Below are 14524 nucleotides of genomic sequence, written 5' to 3' on the forward strand. Positions count from 1 at the left end.
ATTTTTCTGTGATGAAGGACGCGACTCCTTTCTTGGATCCAAGCATAACAGCGGCGTTGTCGGCAGCAAAACACACTAAATTATCCCAGGGAATGTTGTTCGAGTTCATTTCTTTTTCGATAATCTTAAAAATGTTCTCGCCCGTCGATGCCGTGTTGCATTCTCTCAACGAAAGAAGCACTGACAGAACTTTTCCTGTTTGGTTATCGAAGAATCGTACACAAATTGGATAAAGTTTTACATCGTCGTAGTCTGTACTTCCATCAGTAGACATGCTAAAAGGCGAAGATTTGATGACATCGACGATGCTTTGTGATGATTCTTCACCAAGGCACTGAACGATGTTCGAAGTTTTCGTTCTCCCACAACCATATTTTTTAGCGATCTTAGAATCGGGAAACATTCTCCTGAAAAGCGGTCCCATGTGGTCGGCCATAGCGATTGGAACACCATGTTCAATGATCGCTTCAGTAAATAACACTTCGGCATTTATGACGTCCAAAGAATCGGTTGGGGCGACAAAAAAAGTGGAGATTTTGCCGCTGGAATTACTGTCATTGGCATTTGATTTGTGTTTTTTCGTTCCAACGTGGTCTTTAACGTCGCTAATTCCTCCATGACCCACAGAAAAGTCTTGTCTACACAGTGTGCAGTTCGCGTAATTTTCACCTTTTCTCGATCTGATAATTACTCCAGGGAAAGCTTTGAAATATTCTTCACGAAAGCACTGTAATTTTCGTTTCGGTTTCACAATTTTCTGCACTTTTTCTCCGGTAGATTCCATGATCTATTCAAAGCACCGTGACCTACATCTCGGTTCCTTCTCGCTGCCGATTAAACAATGGCAGTGCTCCAATTGAGCTAAAAATAAACCTCCCGCATGCGCAGACGACTGGCAGTGCCGATAGCCTTTGTTTGAAATGGTACTTCGCGATCTCGCGGTGGAATGTTTTTCGTTCTTTATTTACGATTTTTTTTTTTTTTTTTTTAAGGGGAAAACCGTAGTTTTTGTAATGAAACCGAAACACCGTAGTGGGTTCAAGAAAACCGTACTCATTACGGCAGAACCGTAGTAGTTGGCAGGTATGCATTAACCATATGAATTATAAGTGCCACTTGTACTTTATGAACCATCAATTCCCCCAAAATATATAGTATTTTATATATAACTTAATCGAATAGATTAATGGTGGGTTAAATTGTTGGAGGTGTCCTCAACTCATTCAGTGCCAAAACTTAAATACGTTTTTAGGGCCCTTATATTTTGTTTTCAATGGCGCCTATCTGATTGTATCTTACTATTTCAGAACTTTACATGACAGAACACATTAGGTTTGTGGAATGGAGGCTGTAGAGTGACGTCATGCGTTTTTTTTTGGTAGGTGTAGCATGAAAATGGTGAATGTAATAATATGCCTTCTTCAAGTAGAGTCCAAACGTCAACCCAAACCCCAAGAAAAGATGAAAAAAAGTTTATCCGAGCACTTCCAGGAAGTTCCCATACTTACAAAAGCATTAAAAGTGAGCTGACTAAGGCTAAAATTATTACTTTAAGCCAGGAGATGTCAGCAGAGAGTAATAAGCTTCTTTAATCGTTTTGTTTTTAAATTTCCTAAAACTTTTGACTGAATTATTTCAATTGTAAATGATCATTCCATTCTCTCATTGTTAACACCATTTGCGTGTTTGAGCCCATTGAGGGAAACATGATATACCATGTAAAAGTGTCGACAAAAATCGATATGAAAGCAAAGCGCTCACCTCCTCAGCTGATAGAGCCTGAATGACCTGCTTTAAGGTAGAAGCCAGAGGTTTGTTTTCTGATTTTAATTCAGCCAGTCTTGCCTCCAAAAATGACGCTCTCCCCTCCAGTCCCTTGACGGTAAGCATGGGGAAAATCACCAATGGGAATATCAAAAAAATACAATAAAAAATAAAAAAATATTGAAAAGAAATGACCTACTTACCGTCTGCCGTGGTATTTGTCTGTTTGCTATTTGAGCCTGAGGATCTACTAGAGCTATCACATCCTGACAAGAGAGCAAAAGAAGTAAATATGAACCATACATACATCTTATTTGAAGATATACTGTATTTATGACACAGAAGTTCATAAAAACAGTCCAATATCAGGATCTTCAAAATGCTATTTACTGCATTTTACTGACCATAAGGCGCACATATAAGTCTCAGATTTGCTTCAAATTTTACGGCGTACCATATCATGCGGTGCGAGCACCCGCCTCTGAGACTGGGAGGTCAAAGGTTTGAGTCTTGGCCTAGTCAAGACTTCCAACATGTTTTTTGTGAGATTCTTCACATTTTCACCTAAAAGCAACATCTATCTGATCTCCTGCGAATGCCACAAGTTTCCCACAAGCAGAAGAGGACACCCGAAGTCACAGGCAATGCATTGTAGTCATAGATGCTAACAACGTAACATATCTAGCATCTATTGCTATAGTCATGGTGTTTTTGTCATGAAAGGGTAACATTTTTCCACCCGGACCAGGCACAAAAACTTCCAGCTGATTTTAATAAAGGACACATGGGCTAATATGTCTGCCAGGACTATCGTTCGAGCTTTAAGAAAGTGACTCAGAGTGAAGAAAGTGAACCTCCATCCATCAATTGTCTACACCGCTTATCCTCAGTAGGGGTCCCGAAGCCCAGCTCAGGTGTCTTCGGGCAGTGGGCAGGGGAACACCCTGAACCGGTTGCCAGCCAGTCGCAGGGCACAGACAACTCCCTCGCTCATTCACACCTAGGAATTTGGACCGGCCATTTAACCTTTCATGCATGTTTTTGTAATGTGGGAGGAAATCTGAGTGCCAAGAGGAAACCCACGCAAGCACGGGGAGAACATGCAAACTCCACACAGGAAGGTTCGATTTCATGACCTCTGAACTGTGCTGCACAGGCGCTAACCACTGCTCTGCTGTGCTGCCCAGAAAGCAAACCTTTTAATGGATATCGAGCGAAGATGTTCTCGTCAGACACAGAGGACGAGGATTTTGATGGTTTTGTTTGTATCATTTATCGGTAAGAAGATCTGCGCATGAAAGTCTTCAGCACCAGATTTTTTTTTTATATATAAATTTTGTTTTATCCGTGTATTTTACTTTGTAATTTAATATTTAAATAAACCACAAAAAACTCAGTTTTGCTTTTTTTGTATTTTTAAATACACAAACTTGCTTGTCTGTGTTGTTGCAACACAGCCGCAGCAGGGGGCACCCAAGCCCTTCCACGTGGTGTACCCTGTGTGGTGTTAAATACAGAAATAGCACCAGCTGCGGAGACCGCGCCTTTTAACACTGTGCGCCCTATGGTCCTGAAAATACAGTAATTCATATCCTTTGACATATTTCAAAACAAAAGCATATTAAATTCTTGACATGATAAATACCTTATCGAGCTGTTCCATCTGGCAAGACTCCAGTATGTTTCTAATGCCTCTGTAGATATTTGCAGAGATGATGATGTTCTACAAAACAAAATCCAATGGAGGCTTTAGTGTGGGGTGAAGGGCAAACAAATTTAACATTAATGAAGCCATAAGTAACAGGCGTAAAATTTGTTACAGGTTTAATTTATCTCATCCACCGAGTGCCAATTAACGGCTGTCACGGACCTTGCATTTAAATTAGTGCATAAATGAGGATGAAAATTAAAACGTGAAATTAAGTGCTCTTGGGACAGACGACTAAAGACCCTATCAAACTGGAATTAAACTAGTTTCCAAAGAATCTTGACAGTTAAACTTTTCCTGGCCGCAAACTGGCGATGGTGTGGATTGCAGACTCAACTGAATCGTTACCAGTCAGTTTCGACATTAGAACTCTGCATCGCACAGCCGGTTGAGATAGGAAGCTACGTTGTTGCTGTCAGGGACTTTTTAGACTATTCTACAGGCTCTATGCTTCGTTGCTGTCATGCACTCTCTGTACAATATTTTACAAATTCCCTATCCCTGGCCATCCTAGAAGGGGGATTACCACTTCTGAGGCCCCTTCTCAAGGTTGGTTTAAGATCAGGGGATGGTGTAATTGTAAACTGTGCAGTCCTTCTAGACATTGTGATTAAGGGCGATACAAATAAATGTGACTTGACTAGAACTTGCGTAGAAAAAAAGGCTGATTAGTAATCACATGTAATCTGAATAGTTAATCAGAGTTTCTCATACATAGGAAAAATCTTGGTGGGCTGCCACAGTTTAATTGGTCCCACCAGAGTTTCGTTGCTTGTATTATTAAACACTGTATTTGTGCTGTTTCTCTGTCAGTCTGAAGAATCTTGATAAGTTGGGCCCTAACTTACAATGTGTGTATTACAATAAACTCCTGTAAACCATTAGGAAAGAACCAGTGTCGTGCCATAGCAACAATCAAAAAAGCAACTGTACTGATATATATACTGTAATTTACCAAATCACCGTTATCGGTATTATATTTAATATAAAACTCATAAGTGATTCAGTTTTCTCGCTAATACAATCTTTTAAAATACTGCATCAGCCCCAGAACACCAGTTATTTTTATTCTTATTCGATGACGAGCGGATTTTTGCATTAGACTCTTGTCTCGTTTTCTATGCGATGAGGGTGTGATTTCTTTGCTGTGTCATTTTCTTTTGTAACCACTGTATTTATGAATCAATAGATTACAAGGGCACACATTCATAATAGATCGAGCTTATTGATTTTGCTCTATAAATTCAGCATATCAATGCGTTTGAATTTAAAATTTTCTTCCAGGGATGGGGAGCCCCCGAACACCCTTAGACTGTGTAATATTCTAGCATTTATATTTTTTTTTACTTAGATATATTTCAGCATTATGCAATCATTTTTTCCCAATGGCTGCAACTTTATGGATTAATTTATTAATCAGTTTTATATGTTCATTATTTTGTTTGATTTTGGAAAAATCAGGTAATACAGGTTTTATTTCTGTTCCATAAAAAAATTAAAAGACTCTAAATCGGACAATATCCGAAAACAAAAATGATCTTTTTATAACTATATTGTTTCCAAAAATTAAAAGCAAATGTATCGTCCTGGATCAAAATAGGCTTTTTAGAATATTTGCTGTCAAGTGTGCGCATATACAGTACCTGGGCCTTCAGCTGATGGAAATAATTCCGCAGTTTGTCTTTCTGGGCTTGCAAATTGCTCTCTGACATGCTGTCGATCAGATTGTACAGGAAGTAGGAGGCAGTTTCTGGATGTGAGAACACACGCGGGAACACAGTGAGTTGCAGTTTTTTGGAATATTTTCCATTTGCCACCACATCAGTAAGTCAATGCATTCATTTGTGTGCTTTACGTTCGTCACCGTCCTGTTGACGGAGGCTGCTTTGGGGCCGCGGTGTGAGCCGGTGTGCAACGGCTGGCTGGCTCCATGTTAAAGCGCAGGTGTGCGTACACGCGTAAATACACTCAAAGCAAAGCTAACAGATGTTGGCTAACGGGATGTGACACAGATAACAATCTCCATCGCTTACACAAGCACACACAACAGTTTCAGCATTGGATGATTGGGTGACATACACGCACATTGTGACAGTAACACCCCACATCTTGCAGGAGACACTTCACGGGCTTTACACACTGCTAAAATATACTTTCACAACTCAGCATTATGTCAGCAGTAATAAGATGGTTTTCTCCCATGGACATTTTTTCACTCAAACCCATGCACACCTGGACATAAACATATACAGCCTTTACAGCGAAAAATTGAATCGTCAGCAGTCTGGTGCAACTGCAACTAAAAGTGATCACACACACGTCAGTTGGATTATAGCTGTAAACCATTGATGATGCAAGCTTTCCTTATACAATAGCAATTTTACCTGCGGGATTTGTGTTGGCTTTGCTGAAGCGTTCATCTTCATACAAGAGCTTGGTGATCTGTTGAATGAATACATGTTATTGATCCTTTGAAAGTATAGGTATGGCTAATCTGCTAAACATCCAAAAAGAAAACATTATTTCTCAAAACGTCCAGTTTTTCTGTACCGAAAATAGGTGGCAGTCATGTTTTCATGGTCTTGCTGGATCGGCATGCTGCCGAAAAATGCCAGCATATTTTGCATTTTGCAACCAAGTTTTAATAGGCTTTACTGTAAAAAAAAAAAACAAGAATTCCAAAAACAAAAGCTGGAACAGATGAAAAAGAACTAAAAGAAAAATTTACAGTTACGACACCAATATTGTTTCAGTCACGTTACTTGAAATTTTATCATTTGCATGTTCTATGTGGCGTGAATAATTCAAGAAAAAGACAGCAGATGGCCTTTGTCATGTCACAAATTTTCAATAAATGTTGCTCAAGTCGGAGAGAGCAGCCTGTAAATGAATCTTTACACATATTCATCTTTTAAGCGAGGATTCATTTCCTGAATTGCATTATTTTTTTCTGAAATCCTCACATAAGTGTGTAGACAGTTTACGTGCATGAAAAAAATGAAAAGGAGAAAAACTAAGACATCCAGCTTACCTTTGCCATACTTTCCACATCATCAGACCTGCAGTAGGGGGCAGTAGGGGACAAGGCATCAGCTCCCCATTCACATTGAAATCAGATATTAACAAGTTTACTTTGGACTTTTAAAATAAACATGAGAAGATCAAACTACTTAAGATATAGCCTTAAATAGTCAAAAGGTTGCAAAAACAAGAAGGAATAAGTTGAGTACTCAAACTGCAATTAAATGAATGCTGTCATCTACAATTGCAAGACTTTTAAATCAACTTTTGGGCATACTGTGATGGACTAGCCACATATAGTTGCTCATGATTTCATTGACTCAATTTGTTGAGAGCGTGGCTTGCAAATCACGCAAGCATTCATCACGTCACCATGGTGACAAAGTGACAAGCGAGGCACAAAACACCACAAGCTTCGCACAGACAAGACATGACGCCCTCCAGCCCACAGGACAAGAGAAACGAGATGGCAGGACAAAAGCACGGCAAACCACAAAAGAGACCAAGTCGCAGACACACGAAAGCACACACAGAGGCTAAATGATGACAACGCCTGACATCCCTGTGCTTTCAGCGAGCAGAAGAGGAGAGAGAGAAGAGAGGTCTTTAATGATTAAATTATCCCTTGACCTTGTCTTTGACAGGTCCCCGCATCACAATGGTGCGCACACACAGAAACACGCTTGTGCACGTCCCATGTGATGGGCCCAATTATGACCCTTGTCAGGGTGGCTCACGGAGTGCATGGGAGAGCATTCACATGATTTAAACGATGAAGAGCTTTGGAAAAGATTCAAACGCAAAAAGGACAGAAAATATAAATGAAAAACTATGATGTCCACAGCGATACATGCGCATAAGTGTGGTTCTTTCACCTAAAAATATATTACACCGTGACATTGGCGCTATTCAGAAGTCCATCAATCAGCATTCTGAGCATGTGCTAAGATTACGTTAGCAAACTTTCTTAAGGTTACATCATGTATGTGGTTGCTTAAAAGACCCCTCATCCTATATGATCATATTTTATAAGCTTTTTTGCAAAATAATTGAATATCATTCAGATACAAATCCAATTTTTTTATGTATGATTTTCGCCTACTGTTAGAAAAGTTACCAGTGTTTAAGTTACATAGTTGCACTTTCAGAAGAGAGACATCACTGCACTTTTATTCATATGGAGCGAAAAGCATTTGTGTCACAGTATCAGCTTTTTTTGTGACACATGCAAACTCTCAACCACGGTCCGTTGCGCATTGCTTTTCGGAAATTCTCCACCAAAACGCCGATATGCTGCATTAAGTTTGGCACGGTTATCAGTCTGTTCAAAAATTAGTGCACTTATTAATCTTTCATTTTGCATGGGCGTGATTGCATTGGATTGTCTTTCTTATTACTTTGCTCGCTGAATTTGGACATTATGGTAGAAAATGTAGCAGGTGATTCAAGCAGAAAATGTGGAACTCTAAACTTTTAAACTTTATTGGCCCTTTAATTTTTCACTTATTTATTAAAATCCCAAAAGAAATAAAATACGATATTTGACCTGTTTGAATTTTTGTCACTCAGGGTATGCATATAAGTATTTAGGTCTTTTCTATTTCGTTCGACTTTAACTGCTCCTCAGAGGAAAAAAAACAAAAACAATGCACACAATTTGAAAGCATACAATAAACCTTACTGTGGAACTTTATTTAACAAAATCTATTGAACAATACAAAACTGTCTCAGAAATGTTGAATATTGTGATAAAGTTATTTATTTTCTGTAATTCAATTAAATAAATCAAAAATATATCAATCATTTTAATTCATTGTTTCATTTGGTTTGTTTGATTGCATTGCAGAAAATAAAAAACATTATAACAATTAATTACATTTTCTGAGGGAGTCCTGTATGCTCTCTAAATTGTGTCTCTATACATCTTCATTTTTATCACCGTTCTTCAATAACGGTTACTTTTGATAACTAAAAGTAGAACTTTCAAGTTCTTCTTGACTTTGAAAATGTTCTTCCAATTTTGTTTGCTTCTATTGCTTTGGTCTCAGCGGATAAGTCAGCACTTTTCAGTGACTCACCTCAAGCCTGGCTCAGGGGGACGAAAGGAAGGTTTTTGCGTGTGCACTAGTTGTGTGCTACTGTGTAGTGTTAAAACGCTAAATATTCATAAACACTCTGTTTCAAGTAAAGCCCGCGAGTCGGACTACAGTCCTGAGGCTAACTCTAAGAGTCGTTATGTTCGTGAAGAGAAGGGGACCACAAGACTGGTTCAGGCTATTTGGGGGGGAGGGTTACGTTGTAAGGGCAGTGGTGGGCATCTGGTTATTTGCATATCTCCCACGGTGTTTTGGGGTGAGGGCCAGGGGATGAAGCCTCCATATGCATGAGGCAGCCATGTGCGTATGCTACATTTCTCCCTGCAGCTGCACACAAACTTGCAGTGCATGTGTGTGTGTGTCTGTGCGTCTGCTTCATTCAGGCTCTGTAGAGGGTGTGATAGGCAGCACATGTCGTATGCAAAACATATGCTGTTTTGACCTCCAATAGCGCTAGGGGCATCCCTAAAACACTCGACCAGCATCGCGTGGCAAAATATGGAAATGTATGAACATGTTCGGTGGAGACAAACCGCCAAAGTGCACACACACAACAGGTTAATTGACTCACTTCCTGAAGCCCTGGATGAGGCTGCCGCGAAAACTCCCAAGGTCCAGTGAGGGGTGTGAGGGGTCCGACACTGAGACAAGAGAGGAAAGGGGGAGATGAATAAATGTATGAGGCTGTTTGCTTAATCTGCGCTGTTGATTTGGCTTCAAACACACATTTTCATCCCCTTATATGTCCACTGTTGACTCTTTAGGGAATTCATTTGTATGCCTTGATACAATTGGAGTAGTTAGGATTTGGTCAAATTAGTGAATTAATCTTTGAGGGCGTTTGTCCCCATTGTCATGATTGCCATTCCATCTTATTTCCGTTGAAAGGTACACACTGGACTATAGTGGTACCTCTTTATAGCGGCACATCTTAACATGAGAATTTCGATACTCAAGTATTATTTGCAACAAAAATCTTGCTCGCTCTAATGAAGGAAAATCCAGTTTCTGAACAGTTTTAGAGACTACCTCTTGAGACCGCTCATCAGTAGTGACTGCTCACTGAGAGCATAAGCTTGTGCAGTTTGCGCATGCAAACTACTTCTGGCAAAATAAAAAACGGTGCTGAAAATGTCATGTATACGTTTATCAATTTAAAGTAAAAGTCACTAATTACAATTGCACAGTAAGTGCTTGCAAGTAATCAACATATCTCATACCTGTAAATCTCAGCCTGTTGCTCCCCTTATTACCGATTGAACGATCCTCCCTATTACGCGATAATAAACCTTACACACAGAACATGAAACCTTCTCACAGCAAGATTATGTAATATAATGAAACAATATTATCAACCTACGATGACGTTGTGTGGTACCAGTGACTGAGATAATCCGGATAAGAGTCTAAATGGGAAAGACGAGAACTTTTTAAATGTATTTTTCATCTTATTACTGTTTGTTTGATTACTTTTTTAACGTCGTCTTAGTGATCAGGAAGCTATTTTGGGTCTACTTTGATGCTTTTTGGAGGTCGGGAATGGGCCATTTAATTTTTAATTATTTTTTATTTGTAAAAATTGCTCTTACACTAGCAATTCAAGTTACGAGCATGATCCTGGAACTAATTGAGCACATATGAAATAGTATCACTGTACTTTCCAGGCCGTCTACAGGGCACAAAGAGATTAAACCTTGATCACAAACTGACTGGTTTACAGATAACAGAAATTTTGTAATTACTTTCGTTAAAGGGGGTTGAAACATAAGAGAAAATGCAAATTCTGCACGAGAAAGCCAGTTATCCAAATAGAACTCAGAACTTTTTAAGGCAGACACTATCCAACAATATTGTGCTAACCGGGGAAATGCAATACAATTATCTTTGGAGTCATCAATGATAACGAATTAGGTTTGGGGTTTTTTCTTTAGCTTTTCCGAGACACAAAATTTATATTTTTATTACATTTGGACCACTGAAAAAGAGGGTACAATTTGAAAATGCAGAAAAGTTTTAATTTGTAATCAATGAAATATAAAAACCTATGTCAGAGGTTACACTTCATGGTAGAATATCAAGCATCTGGGAAGTATCAATAAAACAAAGAGAGCAGAGATAATGCTGTAATTAATGCTATAATCCACTTGAAATACATAAAGAAGGACACACTAGCTGACAGCATGTGTGAAAAAAGGAAGAGAGATTAAAACCAGTTAAAAGACGAGCATAGGACACGTCATCCATTATTTAACCCGGCTTTACTTTTCGCTCCTCTGACCGGTTAAGGCGCCTCTCGCCCTTCGCTCTTTATATATTCAAGCAGACTAATCTCTTAAAAGCTCTGATGAGAACAGAGCAGAGAGAAAGTGTGTGTGTGAGTGTGTGCGTTTATGTGTGTGTGCGCACTAAACCAATTAGCCCACAGACACAGCAGCAATTTTTATAATGACATGCTCAAGATGCAGGGCTAGCTTGATTGGAATGTGTGGAAGTGTAAATCTAATAGAATGTGTGTATCTTTGCATGTGTGTTCACCTACATAATGTATAGAGTTGCGCCAAGTCGTTAGTAGCGTCAAATCGAATGTTTGAAATCAAGAAACCATCTGATTCCAGTGAAATGCCTGCATCCTGAAAGATGGAAAAACATGATTACAAACCCAATTTCTGTTAAGTTTGGATGCAAATTAAATCTGAATACCATTATTTGGTCATGATCTTCAAGTTATACTACATTCAATACAAACGGAAAAAACGTATTTCTATAAATATTATAACTTCAACACACTTCCGCTAAGGTAATCATTTTTTTTCTCACAAAAAATGGTTAAATGGTTCAAACAGTAACAAATCTTATGTATAATGCGCATACGTGACTTTTGATTTAGAAATAAGTATGACGTTTTCTTTCACTTTTTCAGTTCACATTTTGTGGATGCATAAACAGGTAATTAAACCCGGGTTACGGTGGTGAAAGCACTGAATTTTAACCACTGAGCACCAACAGTAAATATGCCAAACAAAAAGGCAGTGGATTTTATATTATTATCAAACTATTGTTTGTCACAGTACCATTGACAAATGTTAGTTCCGTTGTGCGTTTTACACGTTACAATGGCAGGTAAATTATATTATTATTTTCTATTCTAAGCACTGTAAGTGACAAATGTATTGTTAATGTAACTGCTCAATGAAGTAGGCATCAGTCTCAGCGCGTGACTAAAGATAGTTATAATACATATAACAAACTGCCTTTTCACATGTCATCCATGTCACTAGTGGTCCAGGGGTAAGAATTCAGTACTTTCACAGCCGCAACACAGGTTCAAATCCTGTTAGAACCAATGTTTTACAATAACATAGTAAAACGTTATGTAAAACACACACCCAAATTATAGGTAAAATAAATGTGCGTTATACACTAAAAAAATATGATCAGTACGTTGTCTATGGAGTATAATCATTTAAATAAAACGTAAAAAGTATTACATCACTATTATGATAAAATTGTCTTAGAAACACACGAAAAACAAAACACAGACACACAAAGGTACCTTGAAAGCTTGTCGAGCAGACTCAATGCTGGGGAAGACCTGATGGATGTAGGATATGGTGTCCATGTCTGGGGTGACGCCGAGCGTGTTCATGCCCTTCATCACCTCCACCATACCTTTAAAACACGTGCAAAAAGTTAAAAAAAAAATCTAATCTATCTAAAGTACTTTATAAATCCAAATTTGTGTCTGTGTGTGACTAACAGGCACCGAAAGGGCTTATCTGATTTACGTAAAATATAGCAGTGGTACTTTAAGGCCTCTGCAAATGTCTTTAGCCAGGTTTCACGTCAAACACCCCCAATAAATGCCAACAAAATCGATAAACATCTGTTTTTGTTTGGTCAGCTTTCATGGGGTCTAACGCCCTATGGCTAGATTGGGTACTGCAGCTCCCGACCCCAGACCACTCCAGGCAGCTGAATGCAATCTTCTATCGACCTGGCAACATCAAGCCTTTTCACTTGTGAAAATAAAAGTGAGGAACACGTGTTGTTAGCCACATTTTAATTGCTAATTAAAGTCTGGAGCAGTGGAAGATTCAAGAAACACAGCTAAGCAATGAAACAGAAATCAGTCTTAGCCCTACAGTGAAAAATGCACTTTTTAAAAACCGAATAATCATGGATGCCAACCGCTTTCACCTTAGACAATGATAGAATATATAGACACGCACTTGGCCCAAAGTGGACTCTTGCCAGCGTTGCTCTTCTCGGCAGAGCCCTCAGGTCCAGCCCCAGGGAAGCCAGGCCTAAACAGCCAAATGCATATGGAACAGCCACCCGGTCCCTCACAAGCCACTAAGTGTGTGTGTGTGTGTGTATATGGATGGACACACTCGTATGAAGTACGCGACAACAGCTGCAGCATTTTTGCATATATCTGCAAGTGTACACGCGTGAGATGAAACTATTGCAAAAATATATCCGTATGTAGAGTTAGTAAGTCCAGTATGATACTAAAATAACATATATGTATGACTGCATCCAGCATATATAAACCTCCCATGCGGCCTTCTGCAAACTACCTAAAACTGTTCAAGTTGGCACACCTCCACATGACTTGTGTATTTACGATCCCACTCAGATTTCACAACAAACACACACAGGCCTATCTGGAGCTATGTTTCAGTATTCTCCCGGGATGTATGTGCTCACCTGGCAGTTTTGCTCTTTAACTGAATAATGGATGAGTCCTGGGCTTTTATACACCATTAGAACCTGCGGCCGCCTTATAGCAGGTAGAGCTACCTAAACCAGCTCTGTGCACTTATATCTCTTTGCTCCATATCACTCCTTCATCGACCTCACTATCCATCTTCATTTTTGCTTCCAAGAAAAAAAGGAAACAGTCTATCTCCTTCCTTCTCAATGGACTATCCAGCCATTCAGCTGTCGACCGTCCATTCTTATCCCCCTCTAATCGCTTTTCCTGTTACTTTTTTTATGAACGAAAAGCATCTCTCCTGAATAATCCATAATCAATTTCACTGCAGTGGACAAAAACAGAAACAGAGTGAATGGAGAACTGGGATGGCAGTGGGGAAATACATTGCACTCAAGCCTGTGAGATCATTGAAAAGGCATGTAATACAGCAACTTGTTTAATTGAGTTTTATGGTACTAACATGCGCAAAAAAGAGGACAGTACTTGCATACTTGGCAATTACATTCATTTGTGCAAATAGACATATTTTTAAAAAGCTGTCTTTAGTAAAAGGTTTTTGAATTTATTTTTATCAAAATTAAAAGCCTTGCGAAACGCATCCATTCTTTATCTTAATTTTTTTTTTTTTTTAAATCACACCAAATTGATAAGACCCAGCTCTACTTACAAAACATTTGCGGAACTGGTGACCATTAGCTGCCACTACAAAAAACATAATAGAAACAAAGACAGGGGTTTCAAACACATGGACCAAAGGCCAGTTCGAGCCAGCGGGACAATATTGTGAGGCCCCCCGACCTCATTTGTAAAATTTCTATATGGATATTCTCTTGGAGAAGCTCATTGCCGCTGTTGAACTGAAGCTTAAGTAACAGTGGAATCGCCTCACAAAAACTTTCAGTAGGTTTCTGCCTTTGAGATAAATGTGTTAAACATCTGCTTAAACCATGGTTATAAAACACTACTGTATTTGCGCTATCATACATTACAATCTGAATTGTAATAATTACTTTCTCTTTTTTTAACTTATTTTGCATAGAAACCTGTTTTAAAGAGATCTGAAAACAGTCACAAATTTATATCAGGTCTTTTCTTATGGAAGACCAGCACCCTTAAGAAATCGATTGTGAGATCCCTACTGGAAGACAACAATACTTAATAGTCTTTGTACATCCATTTGAACAATGATGCAAGATTACCATCTTCATTGTTGTG

General features: G+C 38.9%; 1 protein-coding gene across 1 annotated transcript in view; it reads right to left on the minus strand.

Annotated features, from left to right (window-relative positions):
- lrpprc (leucine-rich pentatricopeptide repeat containing) overlaps positions 1–14524 on the minus strand; it is a 78690-nt gene that overhangs the window by 48441 nt on the left and 15725 nt on the right. Inside the window, exons 12-20 of the mRNA XM_088350952.1 lie at positions 12143–12258; positions 11129–11219; positions 9161–9230; positions 6504–6531; positions 5857–5914; positions 5116–5222; positions 3410–3487; positions 1968–2030; positions 1762–1875 (exon numbers count right to left, since the gene is read on the minus strand). Coding sequence (XP_088207078.1) covers positions 1762–1875; positions 1968–2030; positions 3410–3487; positions 5116–5222; positions 5857–5914; positions 6504–6531; positions 9161–9230; positions 11129–11219; positions 12143–12258 — 725 coding nt within the window. The remainder of the gene's footprint in view (positions 1–1761; positions 1876–1967; positions 2031–3409; positions 3488–5115; positions 5223–5856; positions 5915–6503; positions 6532–9160; positions 9231–11128; positions 11220–12142; positions 12259–14524) is intronic.

Source organism: Urocampus carinirostris, chromosome 13, assembly GCF_059441175.1.
Source record: "Urocampus carinirostris isolate Australia breed hairy pipefish chromosome 13, RoL_Ucar_1.0, whole genome shotgun sequence".
Lineage (NCBI taxonomy): Eukaryota > Metazoa > Chordata > Actinopteri > Syngnathiformes > Syngnathidae > Urocampus > Urocampus carinirostris.